Here is a 21,969-nt window from a genome sequence, read left to right as displayed (position 1 = left end):
ATTTTCACTTACATAATTTTATCTCCTTTCTCTAGGTATAGATCTCGGGAGAATTTGTAAGGTCTTTGTATCAAGGCAGATAGACTTAGATGCTTCTCTTTTAAAGAGCATTTTAAATAAGCTTTAGAAATCTCACTTAACACAGAAAAAAAATTATTTTTCAGTTAAATAGTCTCACATAATTTCAACATAATCCCTTGCATCAGATAGTCCAATGAATTATCAGCTCAGTCTCAGGAGACTACTGACTAAGGTTGTTGGGTTTGTTTTTTTTTTTTTTTCCTTTCTTTCTCCTTTTAATTATGTGGAAATGACTTTATCCTGAGGGGATTTTGAATGTTTGGAGAATATGTTAAAAAACGTAGATAAGGTAGATTAGAAGTAAAATTCTTCCCAGGTTTTAAGACTTGAAGGGAATTATTTTGACAAAGTAGTTGCTGAGGGATATTTCACAATTATTTCTTAGCAGGAAAATCTTACCTAAGAGACTTTAGAAAATGATAAATGTCTCACTGGACTGTGTTGGGCTTGATTTTTCTTGGTCTCCTTCTCAGCTCCTTGTGGATATAACGTGACATCTCAGAACGGGACCATCTATTCTCCCGGATTTCCGGATGAGTACCCCATCCTGAAGGACTGCATCTGGCTCATCTCCGTGCCTCCCGGCCATGGTGTCTACATCAACTTCACCTTGCTGCAGACGGAAGCTGTCAACGACTACATCGCAGTTTGGTATGAGAACCTTTCCTGAAAACACCCATGTGTCCTTGTGATAGACTGTTCTTGTAACCACTTACATGTCACTTTCATCGATATAGAGATGGAGTAGTTAGGTAGATATCAAAACAGAAATTTACCAACTAAATCTAGAGATAGAATAAACCCCATGTACCATGCCACATGGTAGATATATTCAGGATTACTCTAGATAGAGGGGAATATCCAAAATGTATTTTATTTTTCATGTTTATTTCTTTTTTTGTTTATTTATCTTTTTGGCCATATCACATAGCTTTTGGGATCTCAGTTCCCTGACCAGGGATTGAACCTGGGCCTTGTCAGTGAAAGAGTTGAGTCCTAGCCACTGGGCCACTTGGGAATTCCTTCTTTTCTCTTTCATTTTCAAGTATAAATTTTTGTTTTTTTCTTAAAGAAAAGCTGGTTGGATCCTTTGCCATATAATAATTTGACGCTTCTGGAAGTATTGAAGAAATGATTGCACACAGCTTTCTCTCTGTACTTTATAAACCTTGGAGAACTGCCCCCACCCACCTCTGCCTTCCCTACCATGGGCTGTGTAGGGGATGCCGAGGGGGGTGTAGCCCTAGGTCCCCATCTAATGAGCCATGTAGCCTGGGTAAGTTAACCTAAACTCTCCTTCACTGAATGTTCATGTTTATGGGAGTAGTCACTTCTACCATTGCCTTTGGAGGTGAGAATTTATGGGGAAATGGGAATGACAAAATATGATGGGAAGAGTAGAGCTTACCATTGGGGCATAGCCCAGATCTGGAATAAGTTGGATGTGCTTTAGGAATAAAATGCCCTGAAAACTCAAGCATAATCACAGTTAACAAGGCAGTGTGTTTATGTGTGTGTGTGTGTTGGTGAAGTTGTGGTAAATGTAGAAGTTGTCTTAGCCATTGGAAATTCTCTGAGGCAAGAGAATAGGTGAGTTGCAGGCACTGAAAGACCCCAGGTGTGATGTGGCTGATATCTTGGGAGAGCACAAAAGAGAGAAGAGATGACCTGGCCAGGTAAGCTGGGTAGACCATACAGGACTTCATACATCTTGTTAAGGATTTTGGGCTTCATCCTAGAGAAACACAGATTCACTTTAGAGTCATAAGAAGGAGAGTTATAGGACCAGGTCCTGGATGCAGAATACCCATTATTATTGTGTAGGGAGGCAGGTCAGCTGGATAAGATGGGAGACTGATTGGCTTGTGCAGCTATAGAAATAGCCTCCCAGGAGGGGAGATTGGGGGACAGGACCTGTGTCGTGGCAATGAACAGAAATGGAGAACCTGAAATATTAAGTTGACCTATGAAGCAAAGCAAGACAGACAGACAACACTGAAATGAAAAGCCACACTATAATATCAGCAGGTTTACCCAGATTAATCAGTAGATTTAGCAGTAGGAGCAAGGTCTCCTTCCAGCAGTGGAGGGAGTCCCTGTCCTCTGAACACTCATGAGACAGGCTGGAGTGCAGTCACCTATGAATATTAAACATCTTAGTATTTCTAAACATGAAATCTAGAAGATGGTAATATTTTATTCAGTCTTTTTTTTAATATTTCAATTCAGTCATAAGAGCTCCATAAATCTCACCCATAATTAAAGAGACACCCTGAATTTAGACTTTAAAATGGGAACATTTGAAAGGAAGTTGATAAGTGGTACTGACATCACTAGAATAAATGTGTCAAAAACACCTTGTCTCAAAAACACCTCTGAGAAGGTCAGGTGTGGGAGGAACAGGGAGCCCTAAGCTGCTGTTTGAAGACCAGGCTTTTCAGCTGGATCCTGTGGACAGAACATCATCTTTCACCAAGACGGAGCCCTGCAGTCAGAAGAAAATGGTTGTGAATTTAAGCTGTAACTGGAAGCTTTCTATTTAGAGGGCTCCTCCTCTTCTTCCCAGGGATGGTCCTGATCAGAATTCTCCACAGTTGGGGGTTTTCAGTGGGAACACCGCCCTGGAGACAGCATATAGCTCCACCAACCAAGTCCTGCTCAAATTTCACAGTGACTTTTCAAATGGAGGCTTCTTCGTCCTCAATTTTCACGGTCAGTGTATTTTCACTCCATTGATGATGGCAGAAAATCCTAACTGATTTTTCTCATAGGATTGACATAAACTTTGTTTACAGCCTAAGTTCCATGTTTTTGTCCACCGAAAGCCTATAGGATTTTCTCACATTTCATGCTGGGGTTCCTGTGATTCCTTTTTCCTACTGATGTATTTAGGACTTCACATCTCTTTTATAGTTTATCTTGGATTTGCCCCCAGGATAAGTGTATTGTATGTGAAACTCTGATATGGAGACCATGGAAATACATTTAGTAGCTCTCAGAGATTCCCTCATCTCTGTCTCCAGATGAACCTCGATAATGAATGTCATGTAATTTTAGATGGGGCAAAGCAAATCTCTACTGATGTTGAGAATGAACACTGCATAGTTTGGGGGAAAGCGTTAATGGGGAAAAGCATTGCCGGTCCCTTATCTCTCTTGAGGACTGCCGCATGCAAATCCTCAGGAGAAGAGACTGAGGAAGATGATGCCAGATCCTGATATGGACATGGAACCAGCATGAACCATTTCTCCTGCAGAATTCCAGATATATGTAAAGTGTTTCTATTTAAACATCATAATTTTTTTTTAATGGTGTACTTTTCCCTTTCAATTTTGTAAGCATTTGAAGCTAGAGACTTTAGTAAAACTATAATTTACAAATATAGATATTTTCCTAGACCTAAGCATTGTAACAACAAAAGAGAGATGTTTTTTGTAAGATTTTTGTTTATTCATCAAATGTAATTTCACTTATTTTTTTTATATAAATGATGTAGCATTTCAGCTCAAGAAATGTCAACCTCCCCCAGCAGTTCCACAGGCAGAAATGCTTACAGAGGATGAGGATTTTGAAATAGGTAATGTTTTCATTGTTACAACATCATCAGCTCAACACAGGTTTTTTACACCCATGCACCTGCAGTAGATAGCCAAGTTTGTCAGAAATATTCCTAAAGCTTTCCTAGAGAGAGATACACATTTGTCATGAATTGAATAAATATGTTTTTCTTTCTTCATCTCAATGATTTTTTTTTTCATTTAAATTTTGCTTTTGCTATTTTGAGGACATTTACCTGCTGCATCACTCACCAGTTTGTATTTTTCTCCTAAAAGCAGTTTTCAGACACAGACTTAAGCAGATGTTTGTATTTAGCTAGGGAACCATTTTGGTGCACCAGAAGAAGAAAGTCGTTTGTGGCTGAAATAATGGTTAGTCTAACATTGACCTTTCCTTGAAACTGGAATGTAATTGGGGAATATATTGAATGATACTATTTAGAAATTCTGTTTTTTCATTTTAAATTAGTGGTCTATTTCATTAAATAATCATCAGGCCACATTAAGAAACCTTCTGTGGTGTATGTTGGCCAACCAGTTATTGTGACAAATGATTTCTTGGTCTCAATTACAAATACCCAGTCCTGTGTCACACCCTGTTTTATAGTGGTGGTCAAACCATGTGACCAGTTTCTGCTCTACTCCTGATGGCTTAGTTGATGAGAACATTGTGCTAATTAGACCAAGGTCATTTTGTAGCCCTCTCTGGATGCATTAAAGACATTCTCTTATACAGCCTTTGGTCCCAAGCCTCTGAATCCCTTTCCTTCTTTCCTTCTTTCATCTTTCTTTCTTTTTTATTAGTAATCATAGGGGAAAGGGAGTGAACGTAGACATATCAGTCAAAGAAGAAAAAACTGCTCCATAATCTCTATAGAAATACTGGTTACATTTAAAGAGAGCATTCTTATAAATTGAAAACTAAAAATGACACTATTTCACTAAGTAGACTAAGCATGAATACCAATCATGGTTAAGAAGTGGTTTGCACATCAACTTGAGTGTAACACATGCTTAATAACATTCACACACTGCATGTGTCATGGAGACAGAATTGCCAAGTACGCATGTGGACTCTTTCAGGAGACTTCGTGAAGTACCAGTGCCACCCTGGGTACACGCTGTCTGGGATGGACACGCTGACCTGTAAGCTCAGCTCCCAGCTACAGTTTGAAGGTTCCCTGCCGACATGTGAAGGTATGAAGTTCGTACTATAAATATGCTTGATCCATATGGAACATTGTATTACTTTATTGGTTTGAACTTCCTTGTATGCATCTGAATTTCTTTGTATGCATCTGAATTTGTCTCTGTGTTATGATTCTCTTGCAGTTTAAATTACTCAAAAGTAGAAATACTTAATTACCCTTCTCTTTTAGCTAGCTGTACAAAATCAAAACTACATCAAATAAGACTTCTTGCTGTTTCCCAACAGTTTGTGAGTAATATTTTCAAACATATGACAAAGTTGAAAAACTTTAATACCCATCACCAAGGTTGCACCATTAATGTTTCCTACACACCCTTTGTCACCTGTCTCGTCTCTCTCTACATACATTAAAGTATTAAATAACTGATATTTCTGATACCTTCTAGGCAAATTGTAGGCATTACTATTTCTCCCTCTGAACTCTTTGGCATAAAAGAATGCATAAAATTATCTAGTGTTTACTATGTTCTGTAAAATATAGAGACATTGAAATGCACAAATGTTTCATATAATGTGTGTTTCATATCTTTGCCCCATGTGTAATAACAGATAATATATGAAGCAGGAGAAAATCTATTGATTCAGTTGATTTGTATATAATTATATCACTTAAAAAATTTTAAAGGTCTCCCTCTCAAGTTTTATAGAAAGGAAAAAAGATTTGGAAAAAAACATAAATAAGCTAAAATGTCTCAATGTAAGCCAGAAGTATGATTGGTTTGCCTATCAGAAAGCTTCCCAAATTAAGACAGATTTTATTTTGTGACTTCAAAATCACAATCACATTTACTTCCTTTAAAGAAGGGCTTGCCTGGTAACTCAGTTAGTAAAGAACCCACCTGCAATGCAGGAGACCATGGTTCAATTCCTGTGTTGGGAAGATCCGCTGGAGAAGGGATAGGCTACCCATTCCAGCGTTCTTGGGCTTCCCTTATGGCTCAGCTGGTAAAGAATCCACCTGCAATGCAGGAGACCTGAGTTTGATCCCTGGTTTGGGAAGATCCCCTGGAGAAGGAAAGGCTACCCACTCCAACCTTCTGGCCTGGAGAATTCCGTGGACTGTATAGTCCATGGGGTTGCAAAGAGTTGGACAGGACTGAGTGACTTTCCCTTTCCTTTTCCTTTAAAGAATGGAACTCCCCCATTCCCAGTTCTTTCAGAGAATTTGAATGTTATCATTTACTAGGGGTAGCGAAACATATAAAAAGTCAGAATGTAGGGAGAAGATCTATCGTCTAGGTTTGATTATTCAGTGATCTTGGTTAAGACACTAATCCTCTGGGCATTATATGTGTAATGAGGAGGATCATTTGTCTGCATTGTTTAGGGAACTGGTATAAAGATGAAGTAAATCTTAAATTAATTTTAAGCATCTTATAATGCTAATTATCTACCCTGTAAAAGGCAATTTTCTTTGCATTGCAATAGTACTGATTTTGCAAATGTTCAGCCCATGAATTGATTCTTCCAAAATATCTGGTAACATGGTGCATTTTCGTTGCTAATGAGGCAGACTTCAGTCACCCTTACAGAAGGAAATGATTTACAACATCTGGAGAAAATCTGGAATGGATTATTATTAAATAACCAAGGTAACAGATTATTTCTGAGAAAAATATACTTTGTAACTGCATCCAGGTGGGAAACTCCGAGGGGGCAGGCAGGGGAGATGCCCTTACTTTGTCTGCCTCTGGCTTTAAACTGTAGCTGACCCTGTGGTCATGGCGTCACTGAGACCCTGCCTCTTGCTGCATGGCTTAGAAGCTGGGGGTCTCATGGGAGGTGCTAAGTCAGGACCCTGAAGTCACTTTTTTCCCCTGGAAAACCAGTGTGTCAGGACCATGCTACATTAGCGACAGTGATCTACAGAGGATTTATTTCTCAAGATGGTGGAGTGGTGGGTATAAAATGTTGATCTTTTGCCATTTTATATATAAATTAACTGAAGTAAATCTTCAGATGTTTAAGGCCCATTTTAATCCCACCAAACACAGCCTTAAAAATTTTTATCAGAATAGGTGATTTTAAGCAAAGGTGGGCTTAACTGGTTAATGAAGAAATGCTTAAGTCTTTATTTAATATGCTACTTCAAAAATAAGGAAAGCATCTCCATTCTGTCATTTCCCCCATGATTAACCTAGTTTCCACTTAAATGCAATTATTTCATGACAGTCCAGGAACAGAGTAAACCCACACACAAGTGCGTCATCCTCTAAATTATTGATACTTCTGCTCTCACACATTTGCGGGAAGTATCCGGCTAACAAGACAGGATCTCTGTACTCAGGCCAGAGGTCCCCAGGCCCTCTGAACTCACAGCAGTTACTACACAGGATGACAGTTCTCTTCTGTTTCTGTTCAGCAGTAAATTTGTTTAAAATGAACTGAGTTCTCTCATCTGGCATTCTCTGAACACCTTGTTATTTAAAAAAGGAAATAGGGACTTCAATGTCATCTACCAAATATTTAAACACATAATTATCATTTTTCTTCTAATACTTTTCTGTTGTTTGATTGGGCTCAATCCTCCAATAAATTCTTGATGACAGATTGTACTAGTTACGAGTCCTACTTCTTCAAGTGTCATAACCACACTTTTAGAAGTTCTGCTTTGAAAATTGTCACCACTTTAGAGTGATTGATTGTTCCTTGGGAATGAGGTGAATAAAGTGTTCCTTGAAAGTTCACATTTTATGCAGATAAATATTACCTTGTAGGATACTTACCTTAATTTAGAAATAAATAAATAAATAAATGAGGGTTTGGGATGTTATTTGCCACCGCCAAGCAGTTCTCTCATTTTCCTTGGACATCAGCAGAGTGTCCTACAGTTTAACTCCATCCTGAACTCTTGACCTAAGATAATGTCAAATCCCACAGGGTTAGAGGCTTAGTCCCACAAAGCAAACCTCACCTCAGATGCTGACACCAAGTCCAGGTTGTCACCTGTGCTTCTGACTAGCAGGTTATCAATCAGGGGTTCCCAGGGACCTCTCCTCTGGTTTGATCCTTCCATTAATTTTTTAATTCATTTATTTTAATTGGAGGCTAATTACTTTATAATACTGTGGTGGTTTTTGCCATATATTGACATGAATCAGTCATGGGGGTACATGTGTCCTCCCATCCCAAACCCCCCTCCCACCTCCCTCCCCATCCCATCCCTCTGGGTTGTCCCAGTGCATCAGCTTTGAGTACCCTGTTTTCATGCATTGAACTGGGACACATCATCTATATCACATTTGATAATATGCATGTTTCAATGCTATTCTCTCAAATCATCCCACCCACGCTTTCTCTCACAGGGTCCGAAAGTCTGCTTTTAATATCTGTGTCTCTTTTGTTGTTTTGCATACAGTTGTCATTACCATCTTTCTAAATTCCATATATTTGTGTTAATATACTACTGTATTGGTGTTTTTCATTCTGACTTACTTCACTCTGTATATTATGCTCCAGTTTCATCCACCTCATTAGAACTGATTCAAATGTGTTCTTTTTAATAGCTGAGTAATACTCCATTGTGTATATGTACCAGTTTTCTTATCCATTCATCTGCCAATGGACATCTAGGTTGCTTCCATGTCCTAGCTATTGTAAACAGTACTATGATGAAGATTGGGGTACATATGCCTCTTTCAATTCTGGTTTCCTCAGTGTGTATGCCCAGCAGTGGGAGTGCTGAGTCATATGGCAGTTCTAGTTAGAGCTTTTTAAGGAATCTCTACACTGTTCTCCGTAGTGGATATACTAGTTTGCATTCCTACCAACAGTGTAAGAGGGTTCCCTTTTCTCCACACCCTCTCCAGCATTTATTGTTTGTAGACTTTTTGATAGCAGCCATTCTGACTGGCATGAAATGGTACCTCATTTGGTTTTGATTTGCATTTCTCTGATAATGAGTGATGTTGAGCATCTTTTCATGTGTTTGTTAACCATCTGTATGTCTTCTTTATTGGGTCATTATTTTTCTGGTATTGAGCTGCATGAGCTGCTTGTATATTTTGGATATTCTTTGTCAGTTGTTTCATTTGCTATTACTTTCTCCCATTCTGAAGGGTGTCTTTTTACCTTGCTTATAGTTTCCTTCATTTTGCAAAAGCTTTTAAATTTAATTAGGTCCCAATTGTTTATTTTTGCTTTTATTTCCGTTACTCCAGAAGGTGGGTTATAGAGGATTCTGATGTGATTTATGTCATAGTGGTATACCTATGTTTTCCTCTAGCAGTTTTATAGTTTCTGGTCTTGTATTTACATCTTTAATCCATTTTTAGTTTATTTTGTGTATGGTGTTAGAAAGTGTTCTAGTGTCATTCTTTTACAAATGGTTGACCAGTTTTCCAGCATCACTTGTTAAACAGGTTGTCTTTTCTCCATTGTATATTATCACCTCCTTTGTCAAAGATAAGATGTCCATAGGTGCATGGGTTCATCTCTGGGCTTTCTATTTTGTTCCATTGATCTATGTTTCTGTCTTTGTGCCAGTACCATAATGTCTTGATGACTGTAGCTTTGTAGTATAGTCTGAAGTCAGGCAGGTTGATTCCTCCAGTTCCATTCTTCTTTCTTAAGATTGCTTTGGCTATTAGAGACTTTTTGTGTTTCCATATGAATTGTGAAATTATTTGTTCTAGTTCTGTGAAAAATACCATTGGTAGCTTGATAGAGATTCAAATGAATCTATAGATTGCTTTGGGTAGTATACTCATTTTCACTATATTGATTCTTCTGATCCATGAACATGGTATATTTCTCCATCTATTTGTGTCCTCTTTGATTTCTTTCATCAGTGTTTTATAGTTTTCTATATATAGGTCTTTTGTTTCCTTAGGTAAATTTATTCCTAAGTATTGTATTATTTTTCTTACAATGGTGAATGGGATTGTTTCCTTAATTTTTCTTTCTATTTTCTCATTGTTAGTGTATAGAAATGCAAGGGACTTATGTGTATTAATTTTGTATCCTGCAGCTTTACTATATTCATTGATTAGCTCTAGTAATTTTCTGGTGGTATCTTTAGGGTTTTCCATGTAGAGGATCATGTCATCTGCAAATAGTGAGAGTTTTACTTCTTCTTTTCCGATCTGGATTCTTTTTATTTCTTTTTCTTCTCTGACTGCTGTGGTAAAACTTCCAAAACTATGTTGAATAGTACTGGTGAGAGTGGGAACCCTTGTCTTGTTCCTGACTTTAGAGGAAATGCTTTCAATTTTTCACCATTGAGGATAATATTTTCTGTGGGTTTGTCATAGATGGCTTTTATTATGTTGAGGTATGTTCCTTCTATGCTTGCTTTCTGGAAAATTTTTATCATAAATGGCTGTTGATGTTTGTCAAAAGCTTTCTCTGCATCTATTGAGATAATCATATGGCTTATATCTTTCAGTTTGTTAATGTTGTGTATCACATTGATTGATTTGTGGAAGAATCCTTGCATCCCTGGCATAATCCACTTGGTCATGGTGCATGATCTTTTTAACATGTCATTGAATTCTGTTTGCTAGAATTTTGTTGAGGATTTTTGCATCTATGTTCATCAGTGATATTGGCCTGTAGTTTTCTGTTTTGGTAGAATCTTTGTCTGGTTTTGGCATGAGGGTGATGTGGCCTCATAGAATGAGTTTGGGAATTTACCTTCCACTCCAATTTTCTGGAAGAGTTTGAGTAGGATAGGTGTTAGCTCATCTCTAAATTTTTGGTAGAATTCACCTGTGAAGCAATCTGTCCTGGGATTTTGTTTGTTGGAAGATTTTTTATTACAGTTTCAATTTCTGTGCTTGTGGTGTCTCTGTTTAGATTTTCTATTTCTTCCTGGTTCAGTTTTGGAAGGTTATACTCATCCATTTCTTCCAAGTTACACATTTTATTCCATATAGGTACTAATAGTAGTCTCTTATGATTCTTTGTATTGTATTTCTTTGTTGTCTGTTGTGATTTCTCCATTTTCATTTGCACTTTTATTGATTTGATTCTTCTCTCTTTTTTCTTGATGAGTATAGCTAATGGTTTCTTTATTTTATTTATCTTCTCAAAGAACCATCTTTTAGTTTTGTTGATTTTTGTAATAGTCTCCTTTGTTTCTTTTTCATTGATTTCTGCTCTGATTTTTATGATTCCTTTACTTAGACTAACTTTGGGGTTCTTCATGTCTTCTTTTTCTAGTTGCTTTAGGTGTTAAGTTAGGTTATTTATTTGATGTTTTTCTTGTTTCTTGAGGTAAGCTTGTATTGCTATGAACCTTCCTTTTAGCACTGCTTTTACTGAATCCCATAGGTTTGGGGTTGTTGTGTTTTCATTTTCTTTTGTTTCTGTGCATATTTTGATTTCCTTTTGATTTCTTCTGTGATCTGTTGGTTATTGAGGAACATGTTTTTTAGCCTCCATATGTTTGTGTTTTTTATAGGTTTTTTCTCCAAATTTATATCTAATGTTACAACTAATGATTTCAGTATTTTTAAATTTACCAAGGCTAGATTTATTGTGCTGGATGTGACCTATTCTGGATAATGTTCCTTGTGCACTTGAAAAAGAGGTGAAATCCATTGTTCTGGGGTGAAATGCCCTGTAGATATCAATTAGATCTAATTGGCCCATTGTGTCATTTAAAACTTGTGTTTCCTTGCTAATTTTCTGTTTGGTTAATCTATCCATATGTGTGACTTTGGTATTAAAGTCCCCCACTATTATAGTGTTACTTTTAATTTCCCCTTTCATATGTATTGGCATTTGTGTTATGTACTGAAGTTCTCCTATATTGGGTGTATATATATTTATCATTGTTATATGTTTTTCTTGGATTGATCCTTTGATCATTACTATGTAGTTTCCTTCTTTGTCTCTTAGTATGGTCTTTATTTCAAAGTCTGTTTTATCTGATTTGAGTATTGCTACTCCTGCTCTCTTTTGGTCTCTATTTGCATGAAATATCTTTCTCCAGCTCTTCACTTTCAGTGTGTGTCCCAAGGTTTGAGGTGGGTTTCTTGTAGGCAACATATATAGGAGTCTTGTTTTTGTATCCATTTGGCCCATCTTTGTCTTTTGGTTGGAGCATTTAACCCATTTACATTTAAGGTAATTATTGATAAGTATGATCTCATTGCCATTTACTTTGTTGTTTTGGGTTCAATTTTATAAACCTTTTCTGTGTTTCCTGTCTAGAGAAGATCGTGTAGCACTTGCTGAAGAGCTGGTTTGGTGGTGCTGAATTCTCTCAGCTCTTGCTTCTTTGTAAAGTTTTTGAGTTCTCCTTCATATCTGAATGAGATCCTTGTGGATATAGTAATCTTGGTTGTAGGTTTTTCTCTTTCATCACTTTAATTATATTCTGCCATAGTAGTAGTATTCCCTTCTGGCCTGAAGAGTTTCTATTAAAAGGTCAGCTGTTATCCTCATGGAGATCCCCTTATCTGTTACTTGTTGCTTTTCCCTCACTGCTTTTAATATTTCTCTTTCTGTTTAATTTCTGTTAGTTTGATTAATATGTGTCGTGGTGTCTTTTTCCTTGGGTTTATCCGGTTTGGGACTCTCTGGGTTTCTTAGACTTGGGGGGCTATTTCCTTCCCCATTTTAGGGAAGTTTTCAACTATTATCACCTCAAATATTTTCCCATCCCGTTTCTTTTTGTCTTCTGGGACACCTATGATTCAAATGTTTGGGTGTTTGATATTGTCACAGAGGTCTCTGAGGTTGTCCTCATTTCTTTTAATTTTCTTTTCTTTTTTCATCTCTGCTTCGTTCATTTTCGCCATTTTATCTTCCACCTCACTTATCCTCTCTTCTGCCTGTTATTCTATTGTTGATTCCCTCTAGAGAGCTTTTAATCTCAGTTATTGCATTGTTCCCATTATTAATTGACTCTTCTTTATTTCTTCTAGGTCCTTGTTAAACATTTCTTGCATCTTCTCAATCCTTGTCTCTAGTCTATTTATCTGTAACTCCATTTTGTTTTCAAGATTTTGGATCATCTTTACTATCATTATTCTGAATTCCTTTTCAGGCAGACTCCCTATCTCCTCCTCTTTTGTTTGATTTGTTGGGTATTTATCACATTCCTTTGTCTGCTGAATGTTCTCTGCCCTTCCATTTTGTTTAGATTGCTGTGTTTGGTGTGCCCTTTCTGTAGATTTGAAGTTTGTGATTCTTCCTTATTGTGGCATCTACTCCCTGTGAGTGGGGTTGGACTAGCAGCTTGTCAAGGTTCCCTGGTTGGGGGAACTTGTGTCTGTGTTCTGGTGGGTGGAGCTGCATCTCTTCTCTCTGGAGAGCAATGAAGTGTCTAGTAGTGAGTTTTCGGGTGTCTACAGGTTTTGCATGTTTAATTTCTGTTTAGAAATTAAATTCTGTTTAATTTCTGTTTGGGCAGCCTGTCTTTAAATGATCACTGTTGTGTTCCTGCGTTGCTGGGGAATTAGCATGGTATGTTTGCACTAGACTTTGTAGGCTCTTGTGTGGAGCTTTGTTTCAGTGTAGGTATGAAGACTTTGGGGTGTGCTCTTGTCTACTAATGTTCCCTGGAATCAGGAGTTCTGTGATATTCTCATGTTTTGGAGTTAAGCCTCCTGCCTCTGACTTTCAGTCCTTCTCTTACAGTATCCTTATACAGCACAGATGATAAAACAACTAGGTTAATGGTGAACAATTCTCCACATAATTGAGTGACATGCATAGAGATTCACAGAGTTACATAGAGAAGAGAAGAGGTAGGATGGAGATATAGATGACCAGGAGAAGAGGGGAAGTCAAAAGAGGAGAGACCAATCTAGTCAGTAATCAGTTCCTGAAGTGTTCTCCACAGCCCAGAACACCCAGAGAGATTCACAGAGTTAAGGAGAGAAGAGAAGGGGGAGGAAGGAGATAGAGGTGACCTGGGGGAGAAAAAGGAGATTCAAAAGGGGAGAAAGCAATCAAGCCAGTAATTAAATCCCTAAGTGAAAATGAACACTGAAGATTAGATACTTAAAGATACAAAATGGATAACAAATACAAAGCAAAGATTAAAAATCTAGAATAGAGGTCAGTTCATTTTAGTTCAGTCACTCAGTCGTGTCCGACTCTTTGCAACCCCATGAATTGCAGCACGCCAGGCCTCCCTGTCCATCACTAACTCCTGGAGTTCACTCAGATTCATGTCCATCGAGTCAGTGATGCCATCCAGCCATCCCATCCTCTGTCGTCCCCTTCTCCTCCTGCCCCCAATCCTTCCCAACATCAAAGTCTTTTCCAATGAGTCAACTCTTCGCATGAGGTGGCCAAAGTACTGGAGTTTCAGCTTTAGCATCATTCCTTCCAAAGAAATCCCAGGGCTGATCTCCTTCAGAATGGACTGGTTGGATCTTCTTGCAGTCCAAGGGACTCTCAAGAGTCTTCTCCAACACCACAGTTCAAAAGCATCAATTATTTGGTGCTCAGCCTTCTTCACAGACTCTCAAAAATACAATATAAAAAATACAAAGCAAAATCAATTACAAAGATTAAGACACACACACACACACACACATATTTGAAACTTGCTTTAAAAATAGGGTCTTTTATTTTTGCAGGGTAATTGTAGGTTATAAAAATGAAAATTAAAGGAATAATAAAGAACTTAATTTTTGTAATGAAAAAGTGTTAATAGTAAAAATATATCTAGGAATTTCTCTGGAGCTGTTATGGGCAGTGTGGGCTCAGTTCAGTTCAGATAATTCCTTGTTCCAGCTTGCACTTGTTGTCTAGGTCTATGGGCCCCCTCCAATGCACTATCAATATTAACTGCAGGGTTTTCATCTGTCGTGCCCATCACTTCCAGAGTGATTCCCTCTCCTTTGTTTATTTTGGCTTCCTCTATTTGCAAGTCTCTTCTGTGTCTAATTTCCCCCCTGACAGAAAGGGGCAAAGGTGGTCATTTATTTAGGCTCACTTGTTCAGTTGTGTTGTGGAGAGGGAGGGACTCTCTAAACAAATTTCACTGGCATGTGTGGGGAGTGTTTGCAGTGTATGGACCACAGAGGGTTTGCCCCAGTCCAAGACAGCATGTGCTTCCTGGGTCTACAATGCTCAGGGCTTCATGGAACTCTGCAAGGACACTGTCCCAAGTTGGCCCTGCATTTTATGTACTTCCCAGGTCTAAGCCGCTCGGCTTCTTGGGTACTCCGCAAGGGCACAGACCAGATTGGGCTGTGCGTTTTGTGCCCTTCCCAGGTCTGAGCAGCTCAAGTGACCAGGTGATTGGTGAGTGCACTGTCCCAGGTGGGCCATGTGTCTTAATCACCTCCCCAGTCCCAGCTGCTCAGTTTCCCAGGGACGCCGCAAGCACGCCATCTCAGGTGTGTTGTGTGTCTCCTCTAGGGCACTGATCTCAGGCTGTGACACCCCTGGCAGATGTCAACATCTAGGATCCCAGGAAGACATGGTTAGCAACTGGGAGCCTCACAGTTTGGTGGAGGATACCATCTCTGGGGCTGAGATTGCAGCAGCCCCTTGCCTTCTGACTCTGGCTGTAGTAGGCCTGCCTCTCTGCCTCCAGAGGTGGGAGGGGCCCACACACAGACAGCCAGCTCTCCTTTGTTATTCACTCAATCCTTTGTTCTGTGAGTGTGCCAGGCTGAGAGTTAGAGCATTTTGCAGGAAAGACATATTTTTTATCTTTTGGCGATCCCACAGTTTGGGTTGCTATCTCACATTAGCTCCCTTAGATTGTTCTCAGGGCACTCAGGCCCGGTCCTTACCCTAAGGACCAGGCTGTGCCTCACTGCCCAGCCCCGACTCGCTGGTGGTGGATGTGAGCATCTAGGCTACTTCTCTTCTGGCAGTTGCAGTTAGGTGCAGAGTCTGTGTTTTGTTTTGTTTTTCTCTTGGTTATGTTGCCCTCTGAGAGTCTAAAACTCCCCCACAGACCTGCCTGTGAGAGGTTTTCCTACTGTGTGGAAACTTCTCCTTCATGACTCCCTCCCCAGGATGGGTCTCGATCCCTCAATCTTTTGTCTCTGTTTTCATCTTTTATATTTTATCCTACCTCCTTTTGAAGAGATTGGGCTGCCTTTCTGGGTGCCTGGTGTTCTCTGCCAGCATTCAGAAGTTGTTTTGTGGAAGTTGCTCAACATTCAAATGATCTTTTAATGAATTTGTGGGGGAGAAAGTGTTCTCCCCGTCCTATTCCTCTGCCATCTTGGGACCCCCTCTCTGGTTTGATCCTTTGTTAGAACAGCTCACAAAAATCAGGGAAACAAATGTGACTCACATTTACAGTAAATGTTATATAGGGAACTATCAACAGTAGAGTGAACAAGTAGGGTACAAAGGGCAGGGCCTGGAGGTGTCTCTCAGAACCTGGGGTGACCCACCCTCCCGCTATGTGTGTCTACACCAACCTGCAGGCTCAACAAATATGTTCTTTAAAAGCTTTGGTGCAACCGAGTCTCCAGTACCCCAGCCCCCCCCTCCCCACTTCCCCTGGGTGTGTGAGCAGGCAGAAAGTCCGCACCTTCTCCTCCCTGGGTGCTTGTGGTGACCAGTCCTTCTGAGGCTACACAGACCCACTCTGAGTCACCTCATCAGCTCAGACTCAGGTGTCACCCAGAGGGGCCTTTGGAGCCGCGAAGACACTTCCAGCACTCAGAAAACACCAAGGGTTTGGGGAGCTCCTGCCAGGGGCCCCAGACACAGGCCAAATATATTTTAGCACAGAGGGCTATCACAAAAGTGAGTATTCTCAAGTTAAGAAAATGTATTGATATTAAAAAAGTAAAGTAAAATGTTAGAGTTTTTTTTCTGTCTGCATGTGCACAGGGCCTAGGGTTTTGCAATCTCCCTGGACCTGCTTTAAATGTACAGTAGAGCCAGAGTTGGGTTCTGCTCTGATGTAACAACACTCCATAAACTTATCCTTATCCCTCAGAGGGCAGACAGAATGAAAACCACAATCACAGAAAACTAATCAAACTGATCACATGGGCCACAGACTAGTCTAACTCAATGAAACTATGATGAGCCATAACGTGTAGGGCCATCCAAGATGGTCGGGTCATCAAAATGTGGTCCACTGGAGAAGGGAATGGCAAACCCCTTCAGTATTCTTGCCTTGAGAACCCCATGAACAGGATGAAAAGGCTATGTGTGTATCATCTACTAAATCTGGTCACAGTTGACTTAGTAAGATTGCTTTTTCTTTTCCCCCATGAGCTTGCATATCCAGGAATTGATTTTGTTAAGGAAAACTTTCCCTGGTGCTTTTCTCCTTAGCACAATGCCCAGCCAATGAAGTCCGGACAGAATCCTCTGGCGTCATCCTCAGCCCAGGGTATCCAGGCAACTATTTTAACTCTCAGACCTGCTCCTGGAGCATCCGAGTGGAACCAAACTACAATATCACCATCTTTGTAGACACATTCCAAAGTGAAAAGCAATTTGATGCACTGGAAATATTTGATGGTAAGTCTCTTCAAACTTTGTTAACATACCAGCAACCTTGGGACTTCCCTTGTGGTCCAGTGGTTAAGACTCTGAGCTTCCACTCTGGAGGGCGTGGGTTAGATCTCTGGTCAGGGAACAAATATCCCACATGCCTCTAGGTACAGTCAAAAAAAGAATACATACCAGGGACCTACACATAATATATAAGGATCTTGTTATATTTTGTAATGCACAAACTTGAATATATTCTTAAGACAAATTACATCTCCCCCCCGCCCCACACACATGAAAAATGAGTTATTCTTCGACTAGTATGGTCTCAGAGATCAAGTGATAGGAAAAACATCACCATGCCCTTCTTAATGTTGCAAATTTAAACCATTGAAATGCTGGTTTAATACACCTTAAAAATGTACTGAATTTACATTAACCATTCTTTAATCCTTTAACATGAGGCTTTAAAGTATGGATGATTTCAGGAACTCTTCCTTTTCTTTCTCCTAAGATTATATTGATCTAGAAGATATTTTAGGAAATTTAAGAGAGCAGAGGGCTATAAGTACTTTAATTGATCTAAATGATTGTTTTACTAGAAATATATAAAAGTAATGGTCCATAGAGTTTTTTGGGTGATAAATGCTATAGTATTCTTAATGTGGAATTTTTTGAGAGATAGTTCCCTGAACAAATGCTAATACTGTTTTCAACGTGAGTCTTACGCATTTTTGTACAATTTTAATGAACATTTTAAAATGACAGTACTCTTCTAAAACATAGTATGTGCTTGAATTGTTGATTTGAAATGAAACTGATGTTAATAATTTTTCTTTATACAGAAGGATTGTCATAGCCCCAAAATTAGACCATCATACAATTATGGCTGTAGATAATAACAGGGTTTTCACACGTTTTGATGGATTTGTCACTGAGTTCAGATAAATAACAATCAATTCAGTGAAAAAAAATTGCTGTAATTGATTCTGTGTATGTTTGCATGCTTTTTATTGACTTGATGAGTCATAATAGTCAAGTTGCTTCTGTGGATATACAGTAAATTAATTTACGGATTTTCAAAGATGAACAGCTAAATTGGAAATTAAACTCATACTTATATATGTAGAAACAGAGGACTGAAGAGTAATATCTTCATTTTCAGAGTTTTTAAGTGCGTGTTAAAACAGACACGTACTATTGAAGACTTGGCCCTTAATCTCTAGGATAGGAAGCAGTAACACACTAGACAGGTGTACAAACAGGCTTCTTTTGTCAATGAGGAGCTAGGGAAACTGTGCCTTGAGGCTGATTAGATGTCACAAATAGTAAAGGCAGGCAACCAACCTCCAGGGGCTCTGTGTGTGTCTTTGTGTATATATATATTCCTATAAATTCTGTATGTAGTTATATATATATTTACATAATCATTCTAAATATATGTGGGTTCCTTTGTTTTACTTTGGTAGAATTGAAAGTTTAGCTGGCAGTGCTTCTACCTCTTCTAATTTCAGAAGCAAAATCATTATCAATAATTTATGCCCAAAGCATTTACAGTGTGAGCTCCCTCCAAATACAGACAGATCACACCCATGATAAACCACAAGCAAAATAGTTAATAGAGATAATATCAAAGCAGTTGCTGTCAAAATTGCCAGAGATCTATGAGTAGGTTTGGTTTTACTCTCAAAGATTTTTCTATAAAATGAAAGGTCAGAGTTTCATATGAATAATTTTCTAAGCATTGGCATTTGTGTTGCAGTAAATGTCATGTTCATTGCATCTCCTTTGATTTTTTGAAATGCAGTGGCTGTTTTATAGCTCATGAGTTGGCAAAAAAAAATAATAAATTGACTATATCAATTTTAAGCTTTATTAACAGCAGTAGCATGGCGCCAGGTGGTGCAAGTGGTAAAGAATCTGCCTGCCAATGCAGGAGACACAAGATATACAGGTTTGTACCATAGGTCAGGAAGATCCCCTGGAGGAGGAAATGGCAACCCACCCCAGTGTTCTTGCTTGGAATATTCCATGGGCAGAGGAGATCAGTGGGCTACAGTCCATGGGGCTGCAAAGAGTTGAATATGACTGAGCGACTGAATGCACACACACACACACACACACATACACACACAGCTCAAGTAGTGAATATTCCTCAATTTAAAAACAAAATAGGACTTAAGTCATTATAGAACTAAACTGAGAAAGGTGTCAAAATACAAATGGTGGTCTTCACTTGTGCAAAACTTGCTAATTTTCATCTTAATAAAAGAGATGGTACTGCTATTCATTATGGACATGTATATTTTTAAAGAATAATCCTTTAGAAAGTTTGTTACATGAAAAGCAAAGATAAGAGATGAAAGATGATGAAGGATTACATGTTTGATTAAGAATATCTGAAACTTGACTCAAACTGGTCATAGCAAACACCCTCTTCCAACAACACAAGAGAAGACTCTACACATGGACATCACCAGATGGTCAACACCAAAATCAGATTGATTATATTCTTTGCAGCCAGAGATGGAGAAGCTCTATACAGTCAACAAAAACAAGACCAGGAGCTGACTGTAGCTCAGATCATGAACTCCTTATTACCAAATTCAGACTCAAACTGAAGAAAGTAGGGGAAACCGCTAGACCATTCAGGTATGACCTAAATCAAATCCCTTATGATTATACACTGGAAGTGAGAAATAGATTTAAGGGCCTAGATCTGATAGATAGAGTGCCTGATGAACTATGGACAGAGGTTCATGACATTGTACAGGAGACAGGGATCAAGACCATCCCCATGGAGAAGAAATGCAAAAAAGCAAAATGGCTGTCTGGGGAGGACTTACAAATAGCTGTGAAAAGAAGAGAGGTGAAAAGCAAAGGAGAAAAGGAAAGATATGAGCATCTGAATGCAGAGTTTCAAAGAATAGCAAGAACAGACAAGAAAGCCTTCTTCAGCGATCAATGCAAAGAAATAGAGGAAAACAACAGAACGGGAAAGACTAGAGATCTCTTCCAGAAAATTAGAGGTACCAAGGGAATATTTCATGCAAAGATGGGCTCGATAAAGGACAGAAATGCTCTGGACCTAACAGAAGCAGAAGATATTAAGAAGAGGTGGCAAGAATACACAGAAGAACTATACAAAAAACATCTTCACAACCCAGATAATGATGATGATGTGATCACTAATCTAGAGCCAGACATCCTGGAATGTGAAGTCAATTGGGCCTTAGAAAGCATCACTACGAACAAAGCTAGTGCAGGTGATGGAATTCCAGTAGAGCTGTTTCAAACCCTGAAAGATGATGCTGTGAAAGTGCTGCACTCAATATGCCAGCAAGTTTGGAAAACTCAGCAGTGGCCACAGGATGGGAAAGGTCAGTTTTCATTCCAATCCCAAAGAAAGGCAATGCCACAGAATGCTCAAACTACCGCACAATTGCACTCATCTCACATGCTAGTAAAGTAATGCTCAAAATTCTCCAAGCCAGACTTCAGCAACACGTGAACCGTGAACTCCCTGATGTTCAAGCTGGTTTTAGAAAAGGCAGAGGAACCAGAGATCAAATTGCCAACATCCACTGGATCACGGAAAAAGCAAGAGAGTTCCAGAAAAACATCTATTTCTGCTTTATTGACTATGCCAAAGCCTTTGACTGTGTGGATCACAATCAACTCTGGAAAATTCTGAAAGAGATGAGAATACCAGACCACCTAACCTGCCTCTTGAGAAATCCGTATGCAGGTCAGGAAGCAACAGTTAGAACTGGACATGGAACAACAGACTGGTTCCAAATAGGAAAAGGAGTATCTCAAGGCTGTATATTGTCACCCTGCTTATTTAACTTCTATGCAGAGTACATCATGAGAAACGCTGGACTGGAAGAAACATAAGCTGGAATCAAGATTGCTGGGAGAAATATCAATAACCTCAGATATGCAGATGACACCACCCTTATGGCAGAAAGTGAAGAGGAACTCAAAAGCCTCTTGATGAAAGTAAAAGAGGAGAGTGAAAAAGTTGGCTTAAAACTCAACATTCAGAAAACTAAGATCATGGCATCTGGTCCCATCACTTCATGGGAAATAGATGGGGAAACAGTAGAAACAGTGTCAGACTTTATTTTTGGGGGCTCCAAAATCACTGCAGATGGTGACTGCAGCCATGAAATTAAAAGATGCTTCCTCCTTGGAAGAAAAGTTATGAGCTACCTAGATAGTATATTCAAAAGCAGAGACATTACTTTGCCGACTAAGGTCCGCCTAGTCAAGGCCATGGTTTTTCCTGTGGTCATGCATGGATGTGAGAGTTGGACTGTGAAGAAAGCTGAGCACCAAAGAATTGATGCGTTTGAACTGTGGTGTTGGAGAAGACTCTTGAGAGTCCCTTGGACTGCAAGGAGATCCAACCAATCCATTCTGAAGGAGATCAACCCTGGGATTTCTTTGGAAGGAATGATGCTAAAGCTGAAACTCCAGTACTTTGGCCACCTCATGTGAAGAGTTGACTCATTGGAAAAGACTCTGATGCTGGGAGGGATTGGGGGCAGGAGGAGAAAGGGACGACCCAGGATGAGATGGCTGGATGGCATCACTGACTCGATGGACGTTAGTCTGAGTGAACTCTGGGAGTTGGTGATGGACAGGGAGGCCTGGCGTGCTGCAATTCATGGGGTCGCAAAGAGTCGGACACGACTGAGTGACTGAACTGAACTGAAAAATGACATTTTAAAATTG

At 39.3% G+C, this 21,969-nt stretch overlaps 1 protein-coding gene across 1 annotated transcript in view; it reads left to right on the top strand.

The window, feature by feature from the left end:
• The window catches only part of CSMD1 (CUB and Sushi multiple domains 1), a 2,070,567-nt gene that overhangs the window by 1,902,823 nt on the left and 145,775 nt on the right, over positions 1–21,969 (top strand). The window contains exons 43-47 of the mRNA XM_042241416.1: positions 555–732; positions 2,648–2,793; positions 3,578–3,658; positions 4,722–4,835; positions 17,068–17,256. Of these exons, the coding sequence (XP_042097350.1) occupies positions 555–732; positions 2,648–2,793; positions 3,578–3,658; positions 4,722–4,835; positions 17,068–17,256 (708 nt within the window). The remainder of the gene's footprint in view (positions 1–554; positions 733–2,647; positions 2,794–3,577; positions 3,659–4,721; positions 4,836–17,067; positions 17,257–21,969) is intronic.

This window comes from Ovis aries, chromosome 26 (genome assembly GCF_016772045.2).
Source record: "Ovis aries strain OAR_USU_Benz2616 breed Rambouillet chromosome 26, ARS-UI_Ramb_v3.0, whole genome shotgun sequence".
NCBI lineage: Eukaryota > Metazoa > Chordata > Mammalia > Artiodactyla > Bovidae > Ovis > Ovis aries.
The sequence above is the reverse complement of the archived record's forward strand: the minus strand, read 5'-3'. Positions and strand labels throughout refer to the sequence as shown.